Source organism: Ictalurus punctatus, chromosome 15 (assembly GCF_001660625.3).
Source record: "Ictalurus punctatus breed USDA103 chromosome 15, Coco_2.0, whole genome shotgun sequence".
NCBI classification, from domain to species: domain Eukaryota; kingdom Metazoa; phylum Chordata; class Actinopteri; order Siluriformes; family Ictaluridae; genus Ictalurus; species Ictalurus punctatus.
The window spans coordinates 11,998,740-12,015,598 of NC_030430.2; the positions used below are offsets into that span (position 1 = coordinate 11,998,740).

The 16,859-nt window shown below is 42.1% G+C and overlaps 1 protein-coding gene across 4 annotated transcripts in view; it reads left to right on the plus strand.

Annotated features, from left to right (window-relative positions):
• The window catches only part of arhgap46b (Rho GTPase activating protein 46b), a 96,015-nt gene that overhangs the window by 72,241 nt on the left and 6,915 nt on the right, over positions 1–16,859 (plus strand). For 3 of the 4 annotated variants that reach the window (XM_053686312.1, XM_017486939.3, XM_053686315.1), the window contains 4 exons: positions 827–1,892; positions 7,498–8,137; positions 8,752–8,856; positions 16,321–16,394. In XM_053686312.1, the coding sequence (XP_053542287.1) occupies positions 827–1,892; positions 7,498–8,137; positions 8,752–8,856; positions 16,321–16,394 (1,885 nt within the window). The remainder of the gene's footprint in view (positions 1–826; positions 1,893–7,497; positions 8,138–8,751; positions 8,857–16,320; positions 16,395–16,859) is intronic. The other variant, XM_053686313.1, reaches the window with a different exon arrangement.

Here is a 16,859-nt window from a genome sequence, read left to right on the forward strand (position 1 = left end):
CTGAGAGTAGTGCATTGCAGTAGTCCAGTTTTGAGATGACAAGAGCCTGGACTAGCAGTTGTGTAGCCTGTTCTGTGAGATAGGGTCTGATACTCTTGATGTTGTACAGAATGAACCTACAGGACCGTGCAGTTGTTGATATGTGGTCTGTAAAGGTCAAGCCATCATCAAAACTCACCCCAAGATTCCTTTCTGTGCTGGTTGGCTTGAGTACTGTACTTTCTTAGGTACAGCTAGCTGAGAGCTATTTTCATTGGCCATTTTGTCAACTAAACCTCCCATATACAGTATGTGTAAGTATACAGTTATGAAGTGTAAGCTATTTCACTTCACTGTAATTTTACTTGTATGGCACTTTCAACACTAGCCGTTGTGACAAAACAGCTTTACAGAAACACGTATGTAGATTTCGATGCCTATCGAGCGAACCAGAGATTAGAACGGGAAGGAAAAACTCCCTGATTTGACATGAGGTAGAAACTTTAAGAGGAACCAGAATCAAAAAGGGAACTTATCCTCTTCTGGGTGATACCAGATAGTGCGGTTATAAATCATTACTGTGTACAGGTGTAGAAGCTGAAAGGATGTTCAGTATGCGCTTGTGAATATGAGTCCAGGGATCAGCACAGGACAGTCTTTATGAATACAGTAGCAGACTTGAACTAACAGGGTTGGTTTGGATTTCATGTTGTCTAATAATAGCTGTTTGCTCCATTAATGTAGTGCAACGGAAATGTAATCTTATAACAGCATAGTTTTTCAACTGTGTGTGTGTGGGTGTGTGATACTGAGTTTTTACGTTTCTGTCTTTCCGTGTATGTTTCAGAGAGCCAAATCCGAGATGGCAGCCTGCTCCAGGCTCCAAGGCGGCCATGTTGGTGAAAGTGAGCGGCAGTGGCAGGAACCAGCACATCACCCCTGCTAGCCCCCGCTCCGTTCTTCATTTGAACCTGTCCGGCAGCAACACCCCCTCTCCTAACCCCACATACCCCAACAGGACTGCCTCCTTCGGAAAGATGGACCCCAAACAGTCCTGTCATCTCCTCAAGAAGGCCGACAGTGGCAACTTCAGCTTGGTGATGCCCAGCTCTGGTGCCCCTTCATCTACAAACGTTCTCCGCCCTTCTTCCCCTCAGTACGCAGCCACGCCCCCTGTGCCAATCTACGATGAGCCTCCAGCTTCGGATCCACCCATTTACGATGAACCACCAGCTGACATGGAGGTGGAAGGGGCCGACTACTTGACCCACGACCCCTATAGACCGACGCACAGCATGCCGCGATTGGCTCCACCCCCTAAACTTCTCCAGTTCCCCCAAGCCAAGCACAAGCGTCATCCCTCGGCTGGGGAGTACAGTGCGGCTGGGCGCGAATGCATCAAGCACATGGTGAATGTGGACCTCCAGCCAGGAGAGACCCCAAAAGAGGAGCTTTCCACGGAGAAGAAGCAGCCATGGCACAGTCGTCAGAGCAGCCTGGCATCTCAGGAGTACCCACCACCCTCCACTGTCACTTACCAGGACTCGGGCTACTCGACGGGGCCCTCGCCGAGTCTGCGCCGGAAGAACCGCAGAAGGGCAGTGCCAGGGCCTGGGGCGGGAAGTGGCAGCGAGCTCAATGACAAGCTGATGGCTGAGATGAAGGTGGCTTTGATGAGCTCAGAAGGTTCACTGAAGAGCAAGACACTGCCTGGACCAATTTCAGGCTCAGGCAAGGATGCATTGGGCAGCGAGCATTCCCTGTACAGCAGACACGGAGATGCAGCGCTGACGTCTACCGAGGGGTTAGCAGGGGCACAGAAGAGGACATACGAGAGGGTGGACTCACTGGAGAAGAGTGAAGCATCTCACACTAGCCTGTCCTCTCCAGAGCCGCCTGCATCACCCTCACAGGTAGGATATGAAAGTTTGCGCATGCATGCACATGTACTCTGTTTTAATACATTTACATGGTTTCCACGACGCCTTTTAACAGCTTAGAAATCAGTGGGATATAATCATTTCTCTCGCACCTTGTTATCACTGCATTTTTTTCTTTCACAATATGATATCTTTACACTAATTTAAAGAAATGCTCCAGTGATTTCTATATGGATAGTAATGTCTGTGTTATTACCATGGACATACATTTTGGCACGTTTGCCTGTACTGAGAAACACACAGCAAACCTGTTTATTGGAAAGTCACTTAGAAGTCGAAGGTGACTTTCAGTTGGTGAATTCCACCAATAAACATTTATGTGGCGTACATATTTTCATACAATGCTTTAATGAATTCCCCTAGCAAAAAGTCATTGAAAATTAATCTCTAAATGACTATCATTCATCATTTGAGAAACCCTTTTCAGAGGGAATCAATTGTGGTTATGCATTGCCAGTGTAGTTGAGACTGATCCCACATGGCCGCTAGAAATGATGGATACCAGATTGACTTTTTCTTGAATTGCTCCAGTGTTATAAACTTTATAAGAACAGATTATTGCATGCCATGCAAAGACATCTTATTTGGTTGTAGATTCATAATTTGTGTAATTATTCTCAGTGTGGGGTTGGGGGGGTTGCACAACAAAATTATCTCCTCTGATAATCGCTGCAGGTATGGTGGCTAGAGATTACATTGAAAAAATGCTGGATTATTCCTTCATTGTTCTTGGTTTCACTCCTTCTGTCTGTCCTGCCTTTTCTTTTGCCTCAGTCTGCGTCGTAGTCACGATGTTTCTCAGTTAGTTTGCTGGAATGGAAAAGCAAAACAACAGTCTGCATCCGGTCTCTGTGGAAACAATACAGTAGTGAGGGGCTAAGAGCTTCCCGTCTCAGAGGGAGCAAGTGTTCCATTCCAGAACGTGTGTGTGTGTGTGTGTGTGTGTGTGTGTGTGTGTGTGTGTGTGTGTGTGTGTGTGTGTGTTTCTGTATTTCTGAGTCTTTGCAAGGAGAGGAATATCTGACAGTTTGTGGGGACATTTAGCTGATTCCCCACAAGGAAAATAGGAAAATTGCTTTTTTTTCTTTCTTTGTTTCTTTCCTTTTTTTTCTTTAGAAAAAACGCACCTTTTATTAAAAAAAAAAAAACTACAAGAGGTTTTGGCTACTGAGGTTAAGGTTAGTGTTAGATTTAGGTGTAGCATATCATTTTTTTTTTATCTTCATTAGTAATTATGTCAATACAAGGTCCCCACTAGCATAGTAAAACCATGTATGTGCAAATGTAGAGATTAAGATTTCATAGATTGCTTTTAGTGAAAGTGCTTCTTTCAGTCTAATTAGCAGTCACGTGGCACTGGCTTTTTGGTTAACTGTCAATCTCTTCATTTCACTTGTATATATTGCTTTTTAAAGAGAAGTGGACTCAGAGTGGTGCAGAACAAGAAAGAAAGATATAAAACCACTACACAGCACAAATTGATGATGATGATAGATTACGTGGTAAAGAGAGAAGACCTTATCATTCAGGGAAGCAGAGAGAGAGAGACAGAGATGAAGAGAGAGGTATGAAGAGAACGAGAGCAGGAGCTGGATTGCTTTTTATTACTCAAATAAATATGGAGTGAATTGATTAGTTTCCATTAACAGAGCACCCTAACTATTTTGTTCCCCTTATACCACAGCTATATATATATATATATATATATATATATTAATGATACATTGCACATTTTATTCATTTCATTTTTAGGTGTGTTTAATGTCAAGTTAGTTCCTGTTGTTACTTATAACACCTTTTAACAGTAATAAGACAACCGTAATAAGGTAATAAGACGGAAAATACACCTTGTCCTGTTACTGAGAAACTACAGAAGTCTCCATTCTGCAGACTTCACCATATCAACAAGTACACACTTTGTGATACGCTTATGTGAGCGTCCACCTGTGGCTCAGCTGTTACTATAGAAACACCACCATATTATAACAAACGCATTCATATAAACCTTGCAGCCAGCACTGTTACAACAACCGAGCTGTAGTTATTGAAAATTCATTAACACCAATTAACCTCCACTAAATCAACTTCCTCCCTCGCTTTCATTTTCTCTGTTACCTCTGCCATAGTAGGTGCGTTGGTCTGGTTCCAGAAGTATTTTTATTGCAAAAGTGAAAAGTGTAGAACAACATCCCCTCTAACAGTAGGAAAAGAACGAGTGCCACCTTCACCTACTGCAGTGCTTTTTGTTTGTAGACAATAGGGGTTTAGTGTGTGTGTGTGTGTCTGAAGATAAATCTGTAGTCGTTAATAACTCTTACAGGTTTTTGTGTTTAAGTGTGTTTGATACAGCTGAAACTAAAATTTGGATAAAAACACTAAAACTAACAGAGAGTAATTGCCAGTTGTGTTCAGGTTGAAGCGTGTTAAAGAAGCATAAGCCTTTATTTGAAATTCTTTTCTTCGCATTTACCAGCTTGTTAGGAAGCTGCGGTTAGAGCACAGGACAGCCATGATCCAGCATTCCTGGAGCAGAGAGAGATAAGGGCCTTGCTCGAGGGCCCAACAGTGACCAAAGCTGGCTATGGTCTTTGTGCCTTCAGACATGCTGTCCGTGGCCAGCTCGCCAGGAAGCTAAGGGCGCACAACGGATTGGATCTCCCTGGAGGTGATGCTGGAGTGATTGTTGTAGTGAGTCAATCGAGAGGACTCGCAGCGATACACTCGATGCCCATGGGCTTAGACGAGATGCCGGTGTCAGGGTGCATCTGTATCAGGACCATGTACACATAGCGCTCATTCCTGGACTGGAGAAAGTTTTGGCTCCATTGCCGGCCATCTGGTCACAGCTTTCTCGGATCCCTTCTTTCTCGGATCCCTTCCCTCGGATCCCCAACCAAGGTCGGACGCGACCTTGGTTGGGTCAGACAAGGTGCTACCACTCGAGTAAACTGCGAGAGAATGACCACTACTATCCTTAATGCCCTCTGAGGAAAGTCTGCTACATTGAGGAAAAGCAGACAAACCGACAAAAGTAGCTGAAGCTAGCACCACACTAGCGGATACACATTAGAGCATCCGTGCAGGTGAACTCAGCCGTCTGACGTCGGAATTAAAGAGGTTTTTAGTTTGTGCTTAATTTATTTTTTAAAGTGAACATGATAATTCACTGTTTGTTTGCAGAGTTTGCAGTTTGATCAAAAATCTTGCAGAAAGCGAATTACTGCTTCAGCTATCAAAGTATCACCCACTATTTAGCGATTTCAAATATAAGCACAAACTTTATAAAAAAAATAAATAAAAAAAAAGTCTTAAAAACCTTAAATCACGCTGTTATTGCTTGTTCTTACTTTGCACTATAACTACCGCCATGTTGAAGTGGCATCACAGAATCGCAACTCTGAGATATTGGATTTGTGAGTTTTAGCGGTTTTCAGACAGTCTGAAAATTTCCAGTTCCCATTTGGTCATGAACGCAGTGTGAAGTCTCTGTCCTTTTTTTTTTTGTTTGTTTTTTGGTGGTCCCCCCCCAAGATTAGGTCTCTAACGGTTAGGTTGGTTCAGTGGTTCAATATTTGCATGATTTCGCCCATATCCACGAAGCTCCACCCCCAGGATCTACAGTGGCCCTTAGAGCATAGTGTCTATAAAGTGACTGACAGGAAGCCCAACCAAACATAAACAAGTGTTCCAGACTGGCAGTCAGTTTTCCAAATCTGTTTACCTCAGTGTCTTGATACAGTTTTACTAAGGGCACAGCTTAATACATTGTTTTTTATCACGTTCTACATATCCTCCATTGTCATTTAATAAAATTCCATTACACCTTAAATAAAATGGGATATTTAGATATATTTTATATTAACATGTCCCTAAAAGCAGAATATTAATTATCTGTAGTTTTATATATCATTGAAGACATGATGTTGTTGTTGTTGTTGTTGTTGTTTTTTCCCACTAAAGATAGAAAAGAACAACTCTTTGTAGTTGACTTGTGGATTGTAATGTGGTTTTGTATAGTTCACTGTGGAGTTTTTTTTTTAGGGTTTTTTTGAAGATCGGTTTCCATGTAATAATCCCTCAGCCGTGTGGGTTTTACATCACAGCAGTTAAAGTGATCATTTATTTGCTGCCAGAACACCAGGCTAAGATGACAATGGAAAGATGTTTGTGTGCAGACTGCATGTGTCGAGAAGGAATCATCATTCAGTGTCTGGAGTCATAGGGAGCAAAACAGATGCCAGAAAGGATTTTAGCCAACAGCTGAGGGTTCAGTGCTAAAATAAAAATAATAATAATAACCCACGACTGATTGAATAGGACAGGGCGAAAAAGACAAAAAAGCTGCCTTATGTGTTAGCCTTATCGAGGAAGAGGTCACAAGTCAGAATAGTGTATTGGCCATGAGTTTCGACCTTTCCATGGTAAATATATCAGTTTAAAAATTAATTTAAAAAAATATCTTTAAGGGCTGTGAGCAAGGATGAACAAAAAATGAGGTAAAGCAGTCAAGGCAAAGGGTGCAGTGATGAGGAAAGACAGGAACGTAATGTGGCTAGAGTGGTTGGGTCTTAACTTTAATCTTTGTGTTAGCGATCTGCTGTTATGGCTCACTGCTCCACAATTCCACATGCTTCATTAACCATTAAATCAACCATAGTTCTCTCTCTCTCTCTCTCTCTCTCTCTCTCTCTCTCTCTCTCTCTCTCTCGCACGCTTATGAAACCTTTACCATTCAATGAGGAAGCATAAAGCACATATGCAGAGTTTGGAAAGTCTGGCGTCAAAAGTGAAGTTTCCCTTTCAGACACCCTACAGACAGCAGGCAAATTCATCAGTGAAAGGATTTTTAATAAGTCAGGATATAAGTTTTTAATAAGTCAGTTACAGGATAAGCAGTATCTTGTAACTCTTATGAGACCTCAGTGTGCCTCTCCGACGAGAGGGTGGGCTGGAAGTTCAATGCTATCCCATCGAAGCGTTCCTGGGGAATGATATACGCTTGAACAGTATAGGAGAACGTAATAAGTTATGCTTTGTAAGGCAAGGAACAGAGTATCAAAGACAATATTAAGTAAACAGATTATATTTGGTGCGGTGTAATGGGTTGACAGAATTAGAAAGTACTGAACTGTACTGAACGGATGGAGAAATCTGAGGGGGAAGGAGAGGGTGGCTGAACCATTTTATGTTGTGATCTAATTTCCATATTGGGTTACGTATTTGGGAAGCAAGTGCAATTTGTGCAGATGTTTCCAGGCTTTCGATCCTGTTCTGTTTGTTCTGGTTACAGGGGAATGACTAAGAATATCGCCTGCCGCCTACACAACACTCACACACGTGCGCACACACACACACACACATTTGTCTTACTGTCCTTCTGAGGAACTTCCACTGACACAGTTATTTGTTAATGCAGCTAATTAATACCTAAACCTAACCTATTTACTGCCACAGATGTTTTGTGGTGTCAAGTCAAAGCAGTTGGTTTGCTTTGTTAAACATCTCTGAGAACACTTGTCCAGTTGCCTTGACGTACTGTTAGGACATTCAGAATGACTTTCTTTCTTCCATCACTTAGGCAGGAACACTGGAATCCAAAAGCCAGCCTGACCTCCGCTCCCAACACGGAAAAGACCACAGTGATGTTGATGTAACTCGTCACGGCACCACTTCTGTCTCCTCTCTGCCTACCCTAAAGGTGCATACCCCCAGCCCTGGTCCCACCTACCAGTACCCCTACTCAACCCTATGCAAACCCTCGATTGATGTGGATATGGAAGCATGGGCTACCAAGAACCTGAACCAGCACACACGAGGTCTGCTGCGCCGACGCGTCTCCATCGCCACCATGTTGTCATGGAGCAGTGCTTCCATCAGGAAGCCTATGCTGATCACGAGCGACCGCGCCATCAAAAAAGAAGCATGTGACATGTTCAAGCTGGTGCAAACGTACATGGGTGATCGGCAAGTGACACGCCTTGACCGGCGCCATGTCGCCCTTCATGTAGTGACCAAGTGCTGGAGCATGCAGGGCCTGAGGGACGAGCTGTATGTCCAGCTGATCCGGCAGACCACGGACAACCTGAACCTCAGCAGCCTCTGTGCCGGCTGGGAGCTCATGGCCATCAGCCTGGCCTTCTTCTCTCCATCACCCAAGTTCAGATGCTATCTTGAGGGTTACATTCAGAGACACCTGGAGCCCAGTAATGACAAGAAGAGTGAGTATGAATGAACTATTGGTTATGAGCATAAACTATATGTGCAATGTCAAGGTGTGATGTGATGGATATGTGTTTTTAAGGCGTGCTGTTTTAGATATGTGGGTTTTTTTAAGGGCAGGCAGCCATTAAATTTGTCTTGTTCAAGTGCATACCGTATAGTTATTGAATGTATTTGTTTTTCAAGTGCACACAGTGGGTAGCTAATACATTTGTTTTCTGTTTCTCGCATGCACACAGTATGTAGCTGATAAATTTGTATATTTCAGCTTCCGGTGTTTTTCTGTTCCCTTCTGCTATTTTGGACAACCAACAGCGAATGTTTATGTCTCAGGTGCGCTTGTCTGGCTCAGAGTACTGGTACATGCGCATAAAAAGTCAATATTGATTTCGGTGCTAAAATTAAGATGGCTCCGTGCCTGTTCAAACAGGATGCAAAGCTGGGGAATAGGAGAAAAATAAAACACCGGGAATACTCGAGGTCATAGTTCAAAGGCCATGGAACAAAGCACGATGATGTGTTTTTCAGAGCGAACGTTAAAGGGTGTGTAGATATTTTGCAGATAAATGTTTGAGCTCAAAAAGGTTTTTTTTTGTTTTGTTTTGTTTATCAGTATTACAGAGGATTGTGGAACAACAGGACATAAAGAACAAGAAGAACTCGAAGTCCAGGAAGAAGAGGAAACAGAACAATGAAGAAGAGGAAGAACAGGGTACATGTTAGTGAAGCGTGGCACACACACACACACACACACACACACACACACATACACACACACGCTACGTACACACACGATTCTCATGAGTGGTTTGCTACTGGAGATGAAATTTTTTTTATTGTGGAAGGTGTAGGTTTGTACTCAAGTTAAATGCCATAAGTAGAGCTGTAACCTGTTGAAAGAGTGGATGAAGTATTTCTGTGGTACAGGGGCTCTGTTTTAATAGTTCTAATATGTATGAAGGTCTGGGAAAAGTTTCATCTTGACATAGAAAATCTTGACATTTTCTATGTATATTATGGAAACTGAAATAAATATCTCTTTAGCACATATCACAACCAGAAGTAATAACATCTTAAATCCACATTTTTACATTTATGGCATTTGGCATGATCCAGAGCGACTTATGTTTCTCATTTATACAACTGAGCAGTTGAGGGTCAAGTGCCTTGCCCAAGTGTGCTGGAATTTGAACCTTCCGATCAGTAGTCCAACGTCTTAACCACTGAGCTACTACTGCACCAGTAGTTACCTCCAAAAGTGAAAAGGGAGAAAAAGACATTTAAACTTTTCACTCCAATTCCACTGAAAGACATCCTGCTTACCTTTACGTTTGTAACTTAATCTACTTTGAGAAAGTCAGCATTACTGCTACATTTGAAAAGAATTTTACGTTTTCCAATGGGATAAGTGTTATCGCTTTGATGATCTGCTTACTTCATGTATGACAGCACGTTTGCCTCGCACCTCTGGGGTTTGGGGTTCGAACACCGCCTCCGCCCTGTGTTCGCAGTGTCGCATGCTCTTCGGTTTCCTCCGGGTACTCCGGTTTCCTCCCCCAGTCCAAAGACGTGCGCTATAGGCTGATTGGCATTTCGAGATTGTCCGTAGTGTGTGAGGGTGTTTGTGTGTGTGTGACCATGCGCTGTGGTGGGTTGACAGGGGTGTCCCCTGACTTGTGCCCCGAGGTCTCTGGGATAGGCTCTAGGCTCCCACACAACCCTGTGTAAGATAAGCGTATACGGGAATATAATATAATAAGTGAAATGGGTGGATGGATAACGGTGTGCAGCCGCATCACGGACGTTTTGACAGCTGATATCTGGTTAACAACCGAATTGATGAGGCTTAAGTCCAAACACAGCAACTTAATCAAGTTGTGACATTCACTCACTTGGTGAGAAAATCTAGCCTAGATAAAAAAAAACATTTTTTTAACATTTCTATGCAGTTTTGGTACAAAAGGTTTACATTTCCTTAAAGTAGAGCTTTCAAAGTATATTATTTGCAGAACGACCCAATTTTGGTCCAAAGCCGTTTTTTTGTGGCTGTTTTCCAGAATTCAGGCAAGCGTCATCCAAACTTTTTCCTAAATTATGGAAACTATAAGAACGGCTGGGTTCTGCTGTTCTCATGGATGAGAATGCCACAGGCCCAGGTTTGTTTCAGCTGCACTGCAGGTACCGTGATAATCATGTAAAAACAGACTTGTCACAAGCAGCGTAACGAAACTGACATTACAGGACTACATGGAGGAGGTTAAGATTAAACTCGTGTTGACCTTTATCATGATACAGTAAAGATGCCCTTTACAATTTCACCTTTGGTCATGTGCTCATGTTTTGCTGCTTGCCGTGTATGGCATGCCCAGTATAAGCATGCACAAAACAAACTCCATGGACGTTTATGACTCATCACTACTGTGGAATCTTTTCACTTTGCCAGAGGTTGCGCTGCCTCCGACATAAAACACTCCTTGTTAGTTACACATGGGTATTTAAAATGCCGTGTACATAAAAAAAAATGTCGCCGACATTGTGTATGTTTTCTTTTTGACCAGTTCACACTGTTCAGTAGTTCCTGGTCCAGAGAAAACCGTGTCCTCTGTGTGCGGGACTAAAAATATTTCCTGAGCCGCAACTTGGAAACGAGCTATGATTTGCCGAGCATTTCTTTAGTGTCCAGAGATACGGAAGTAGATTTCGGCTGAGCGATGTTTTGTCTGGTTGCAGATGATGATAATGGTCTAGCTCAGGGGTTCCCAAACTTTTCCAGGGCAAGGCCCCCCAAATGGCATTAACATTTGATCGAGGCCCCCCTTTTGCAAGATTTCTTTAAAACACATTCAAAATACAGACTTCTGAATATATCCTCCTTTTTTATTAATAATTACAATCTTACATCTTTACATTACATTACATTAGGAATTGATTGTGTGTGGTTGTCTGAGAGTGAGAATTTATTTTTCACACCAAATTGTTGAGGCCCCCCGGGCGCTACCTGGCGACCCCCACTTTGAAAACCACTGGTCTAGCTGACCTACATCGGAGAAGAAACAAAGCTTCCTCTCTGTTTACTGGCTGTCTGTCAGTTTGTTTGAATATCCTGAAACACACACACACACGATTAGAGCTCAGAGCAGTGAGATAATCTCCAAGTCCCACGCTCTTTTGGTCCGCCTCCAGAGTGCTCAGAGAAAGTGAAAGATTAAGAAAGAGAAAGAGAAGAGGAAGAAATGGCAAGTCAGAGTTGGGGGTCTTTAACTAGATATCCGTTAAAAAGAGAGCAGGAAGCAGATAAACTGCACCAAAAAAAAGAGGAAAGGGTATTTTAGCTGAGCCCACTTTTAACACAATTTTTCTTCTATCCCTTTTCCCAATGTCTCCTATTTATACTCGTACAGTTTGGAAGCAAAGGGCTGCAAATAACAACGTTTCCTGTTCAGCACATAATATGTAATTAGCCTGCACAGGTTGTCCGGAGAGTAAGCAAGTCAGCTCGACAGCGAAGGGACAGTTTATGACGGAGAGAGCAGACGAGTTGTATACCTGCACACAGGTCTAAAAGTCGGTTTCTGACCACATCAGGAAGTGATTTGAAGGTCCTGTCAGAGTTTTCTCAGCGTAGTGATGTGAGATGTAAGACTCACTTGTTTTGGTAGCGTGCAGATGGCGTGTGAATGTAGTTACTCACCACTTCTACACACTGCCTGCAGCTCAGCTGAGTGTAATTAGCTGAGTCAGGATGAGTGTGCTGTCAGTCATCCTGACCCTTCTTATACAACTAGCTTCGCCGAGGTAACAACCAACCACGGAGCCGCATGCAGCTGCGTCTAGGGATGCATCAGACTCCTGTGAGACCACATCTCAGAACCTAATGCACGAACTCGTAGCTGATCAAACAGATGTGGGTTTTTTTTCCTTTCTTTTACATGAGAGTGCATTTTGAGATGAGCTGCCGAATTGCTAATCAGCTAAGAGGATGATTTGTAAAGGTGCACTTTCTGCAGCTGGGTGCAATATTTAAAAGTATTTCTTGTTGCTTTTTTTTCTTCTTCTTCTTTTCATTTCACGCTTCTGTTTACATTTTTCTGGCCCATAAATTAGCTCGATCGCCAGCCAGAACTGTACTGTTTTCCATAAAAAGGTTAATTCAGTGGAGGAGGTGAGTGAGCTGAGGACAAGGACATAGGCTTACCGGTGTTTTATTGTAATTGGGGTTCGCCTCACAGGCATCAGAGCACTCTGAAAATTACACACTGCTCCTTTAAACGCTCCTTTCTCAAAGCACAAAGGCAGATTAGTCACAGTGGTGTGTGGCAGGGGTTCTGGCTTACTCAGGCCGCTTTGCTCTGCCTCTGGTCTCTTTTAAAGCTGCGTGAGATTCTCTGGCTACGTTCTCTCAGTTGTAAAGTGTTAGCCGTTGCCCTCGTTTAGTAAGTTAGTTTCAGGATTTGGGAAATGGCTTAACATTAGCATGAATGGGGGGATTTGTTGCTACTCGGTCAGACTAGTAGTAATGTTTGAGCATGGATTAATTATAAAGCATGTTCGTTCTAGATGTAGATTGGAGTTCTTGGAGTTTGCTGGAGATTCTCTCATAAATGGCTTTACATTTAACCCATTCCTGATTAATTACTACTAAATTACCATTCTAGTGTGTGTGTGAAACGGCCATAAAATTATAGCCTAGATACAAGTACTTCTCTCTCTCGTGCTCCCCCTCCCTTTCTCTCTCTCTCTCTCTCTCTCTCTCTCTCTCTCTCTCTATATATATATATATATATATATATTAATATATATATATATATTAATCACAGTTATGTTTTTATGCAGAGGTTATGTTCAGGCCAGGTTGACTTGAGAATGATAATATGAAGTAAGCTATCAAACTACAAAAATACTCTTTTTAGTATATAGCCTTTTTTCCACAACCCTCAAAATTTAACTCAATTCCCACTGATATGCTGTGAGTTTTTTTTTTTGTTTGTTTTTTTTAATTAACTTAAAGTTGGTCAATTAAAGCAATAAGCCACAGTAAACCCCTTTACCCAAGATAACACACGCCCTCTAGTGGCTCATGATAAAAATCCAGTGTTATAATAAATAATTTCATGTAATAATATTTGCAATAAACAATTCATCTGCCATGTAATGTTTTCTGTTAACAGGAAGCTTTGCTCGCAGTATAACATCAGAATGATAGCTTTAGTGTAACAGTTTTATTGATACAAAATCAGGCACAGTAATGTGCAAATACAGTCTTTGCATATACAGTCTCTCACATAAGAATTTTAACGGTTTTGAATGCGACTAAGCTGAATTTAGAAGAAGAAAAAAAAGAAGCAAAACAATTGTCTGTAGACTGAACCAGATTGTGTTATAAAGTTTATAAGATAATGAATATTTTCTGAATGGACTGTACACACAAGCACATGTTTGTCATCAGCATGTCAACTCATCCCTAACGCCTTGCTAGTAACAGGTTTGATGGGTGGGCATTAGATGGAAAGAGAGAGAGAGTACTTTAATGTAATTTATTGATCCCTGAGAGAAATTGTTTTGTTGCAGCAGTACAATAAACAACAGAAATGACAAGAACGCAGACTTTGCACAGAGAACACAAATGGCAGTATTAGTGAGCACCGTGGGCTTCAGGAAGCCTGTAAATGTAAAAGGCCTGTGAAAGAGGAGCAGATTTCAGGGGTTCAGAATCGGGAGCCAGTTCAATGAGAGGGGGTTCAGGCAGGGGTCTCTCCCTGTGCCAGCCTGGAGGGCTGTAGTGTGGCAGCGGGTGGATGGGGCAGGGTCAGAGGGGTTCTGTGAAGAAAAAAAAAAAGATGCTTCCCTTAATATGTTAAGCACTTCATTGGAAAACCGGGATTCTTTGCTTCTATGGGATTAAAGAAAAGCCATTACAGCAGTGACTATTGGTATGCAAAACAGTCCTTTGCTATCTCTCCTTTCTTTCTTCTCCCTCTTCATCTCCTCACTTGCCTCCTCCCACTTTGTCTGGCTGAAGTAGTGGTGTCAGTCGGTTATTCTTTGTTTTCCCGAGGCCACTAACACAAGTGGAGGAGGACCGAGAGAAACAAACCAAGACAAAAGAGAGAGCGTGTGAGAAGGAGCGAGGCAGGGAAGGATATGTGTATCTGGGAAAACATGACTACTCCTTAACGTGAGGCACGAGTAAAGGAAGTTTTTTTTTTTTTTTTTTTTAAATATGGATATGAGTGGAAGAATGAAAAAGAACTAGGAAAAGGAAGTTGATTTAAAAAGGTGAAAGGAAGTGATAGAGGAATGCAGGCATGACGATACCCCGGTGGGGGGCGGGTGGGGGGGTGGTAGATGTAGATGCATCAAACAGACACAGGCGCTTGTGAAAAGTCTGACCTATGTGCTGGATGTGTTTTCACTGCCCTGATAAGTCAAGAGCTACTGATGTAAAACACCAGCTGTAAAAGCGTCCGTTTTTTTTTCTCCATCTTCTTTTTTTTTTTTTTTTTGCTTGTAACCAGGCCAAACTAGCTCCGGTTACAAATTGTCTTTGCAGGCTGTAACATATCTTAAGTGGCTTTGAATCATCCTGTGTGTACTGTAGGTGTGTCTGTGTTTGTGTATTCTAGCCTATAAAAAGCTGGCCATTTGTTTCTTCAGACCGACCAGAAGAGCTGTTTTGCCAGAGGTGTGAACTCAAAGTCCAGTAATGCTTGGACTCCTTAATTACTGCAGTGGGAAACACGTTCTGTCCATTCTGTGTCTAGGAAAGTTCCTAGTCATTCTACATAATCTGTCCTTCTCATTTATCTCCTCATAACCCAACTCTCTTCCACCCCACCCCCCCCAACATACACACCCAAGTAGACACTGATACAGCTGCTGTCTTTCTTTTGTTTTTCATAACAGGCCCTTATTCAATTCACCATACACTCCCTTTTTATAACAAATGAAATGCTCCTGTGACTCCTTTTAGACATTTTTACAGGCTGCAAACCTTAACATAAAGTTTACACAGTTGTTAACTTCACCAAGAATTGTTTGTTTGTAGAATGTGGTTGTTTAGGTGAGGTCTTCACATCCCTTTTCCTCTGTTTCATCTTTCGTCTCGTCTTCTTCTTTTCTTTACATGCGCTCTCTCTCAATTTCAAGTTCAAAGAACTTTATTGGCATGATTGTTTACATACAATATTGCCAATGCATCAATATAGATCTGAAAGGAGTGTTAATAATAATAATAATAATAATAATAATAATAATAATAATAATAATAATAATAATAGAATAAAAAAGTAATAATTACTATTATTACTCTCTCTCTCTCTATTATTATTATTATTATTACTATTATTACTCTCCGTCTCCATGTATTTGAGACACAATATTGTTGTTTCTGAGGTCCAGAGTCAGATGCCTCCTCACCGAACAGGACATGAGAAAACACGACTCTCACACACCATATTAAAATATTAAAACAACTTGAACTCTAATCTGCCATTCTGTAGTCAATGTGTCTTTAGTGGTATACCTTTTCCTTTTCGAGCATGAACGCTAGCAGGGTCCATCGTACACGCCGCAAGATACAGCTCATTTATTTTCAAAGTACGGATCGTTAACTTTTAACCATTTATCTGTCAGAAATGTTCCAATTACAAAGTGAAGCGTTGTGGCTGCGAGAGTTATTTCACATCCACGCAACGTTACTCCGCTTCACAGCAGTGTTGTCATAGCATCGATGGCGCATCACTTTCCCCCGAACTCCAAATACTACATTAATGACAGAAGAATTTGTGTCTGTTTGACTTGCGTGTGTTTGATCTTGCGTGTATTTGTAGTGAGATCTGCCGTATTGGTATATTTTTCTTAGCTTCAGCTAAACTCTAGTAAAACATGCTCAAGCTGGTTTTTATCTAAACCTTGCACACACATTATTGTAACTAAAATATACACATGCAAGTTCAGCTCCACACAATTCAGATTCCAGCTCCTCCAGTCCCTGAGCTGTGCAGATGTGTTAACACCTTTTAAAACCTGCGCTACATAAGCTGGGTTCTGTTCTTACAGTAAGCAATGACTCCCCCGTTCACCCTTTGGGAAGTTTAGCACAATTCCCTGCTTCATACATAGTGATGTTTCAGCAGTAAGCCCTGTCATTGATTAGTTATTCTGTTATTCATGTTCTCCACAGGTCTGCCAATCAGCACGTACGCCAAATACTGCTACCGCAAGCTGCAGAAAGTTGCTGTGACTGGGGGTAAAAAGGTAGGATTGGCATGCCTATTTATTTATCTCAGACCAGTTCATCTTGTGGCCTTACCAATAATGAAGCTAGACGGGCCTCCAGGCAAACAGAGCAGTTGATTGAAAGTTATCCACACACTTGAGGTAAACAGAGCTGGCTTGATGTTGATCTGAAAGGTCAGCGGTTTAAACGGGGTTTCCGGAGAGAACAACCACAGGTTTATGGTGCTGCCGAAAGAAAAGAGGCTATAATGTGTTCAGGCTGGCCCGAGACTGCGGAAGTGTAACATAGTGTAGCACTGTCTAAGTGCCTACATGTGTTAACAATCAGCCTTAAGAAAGCTCCATGAGAGCCACTCGGCCTGGGGAAAGCGGGTTACTGTAACCTCAGATCTACACATCACGCACCCACACACACACACACACACACACACACACACACACACACACACAGAGGAACATAGTAGTGAGAGATGCAGTAGCTGT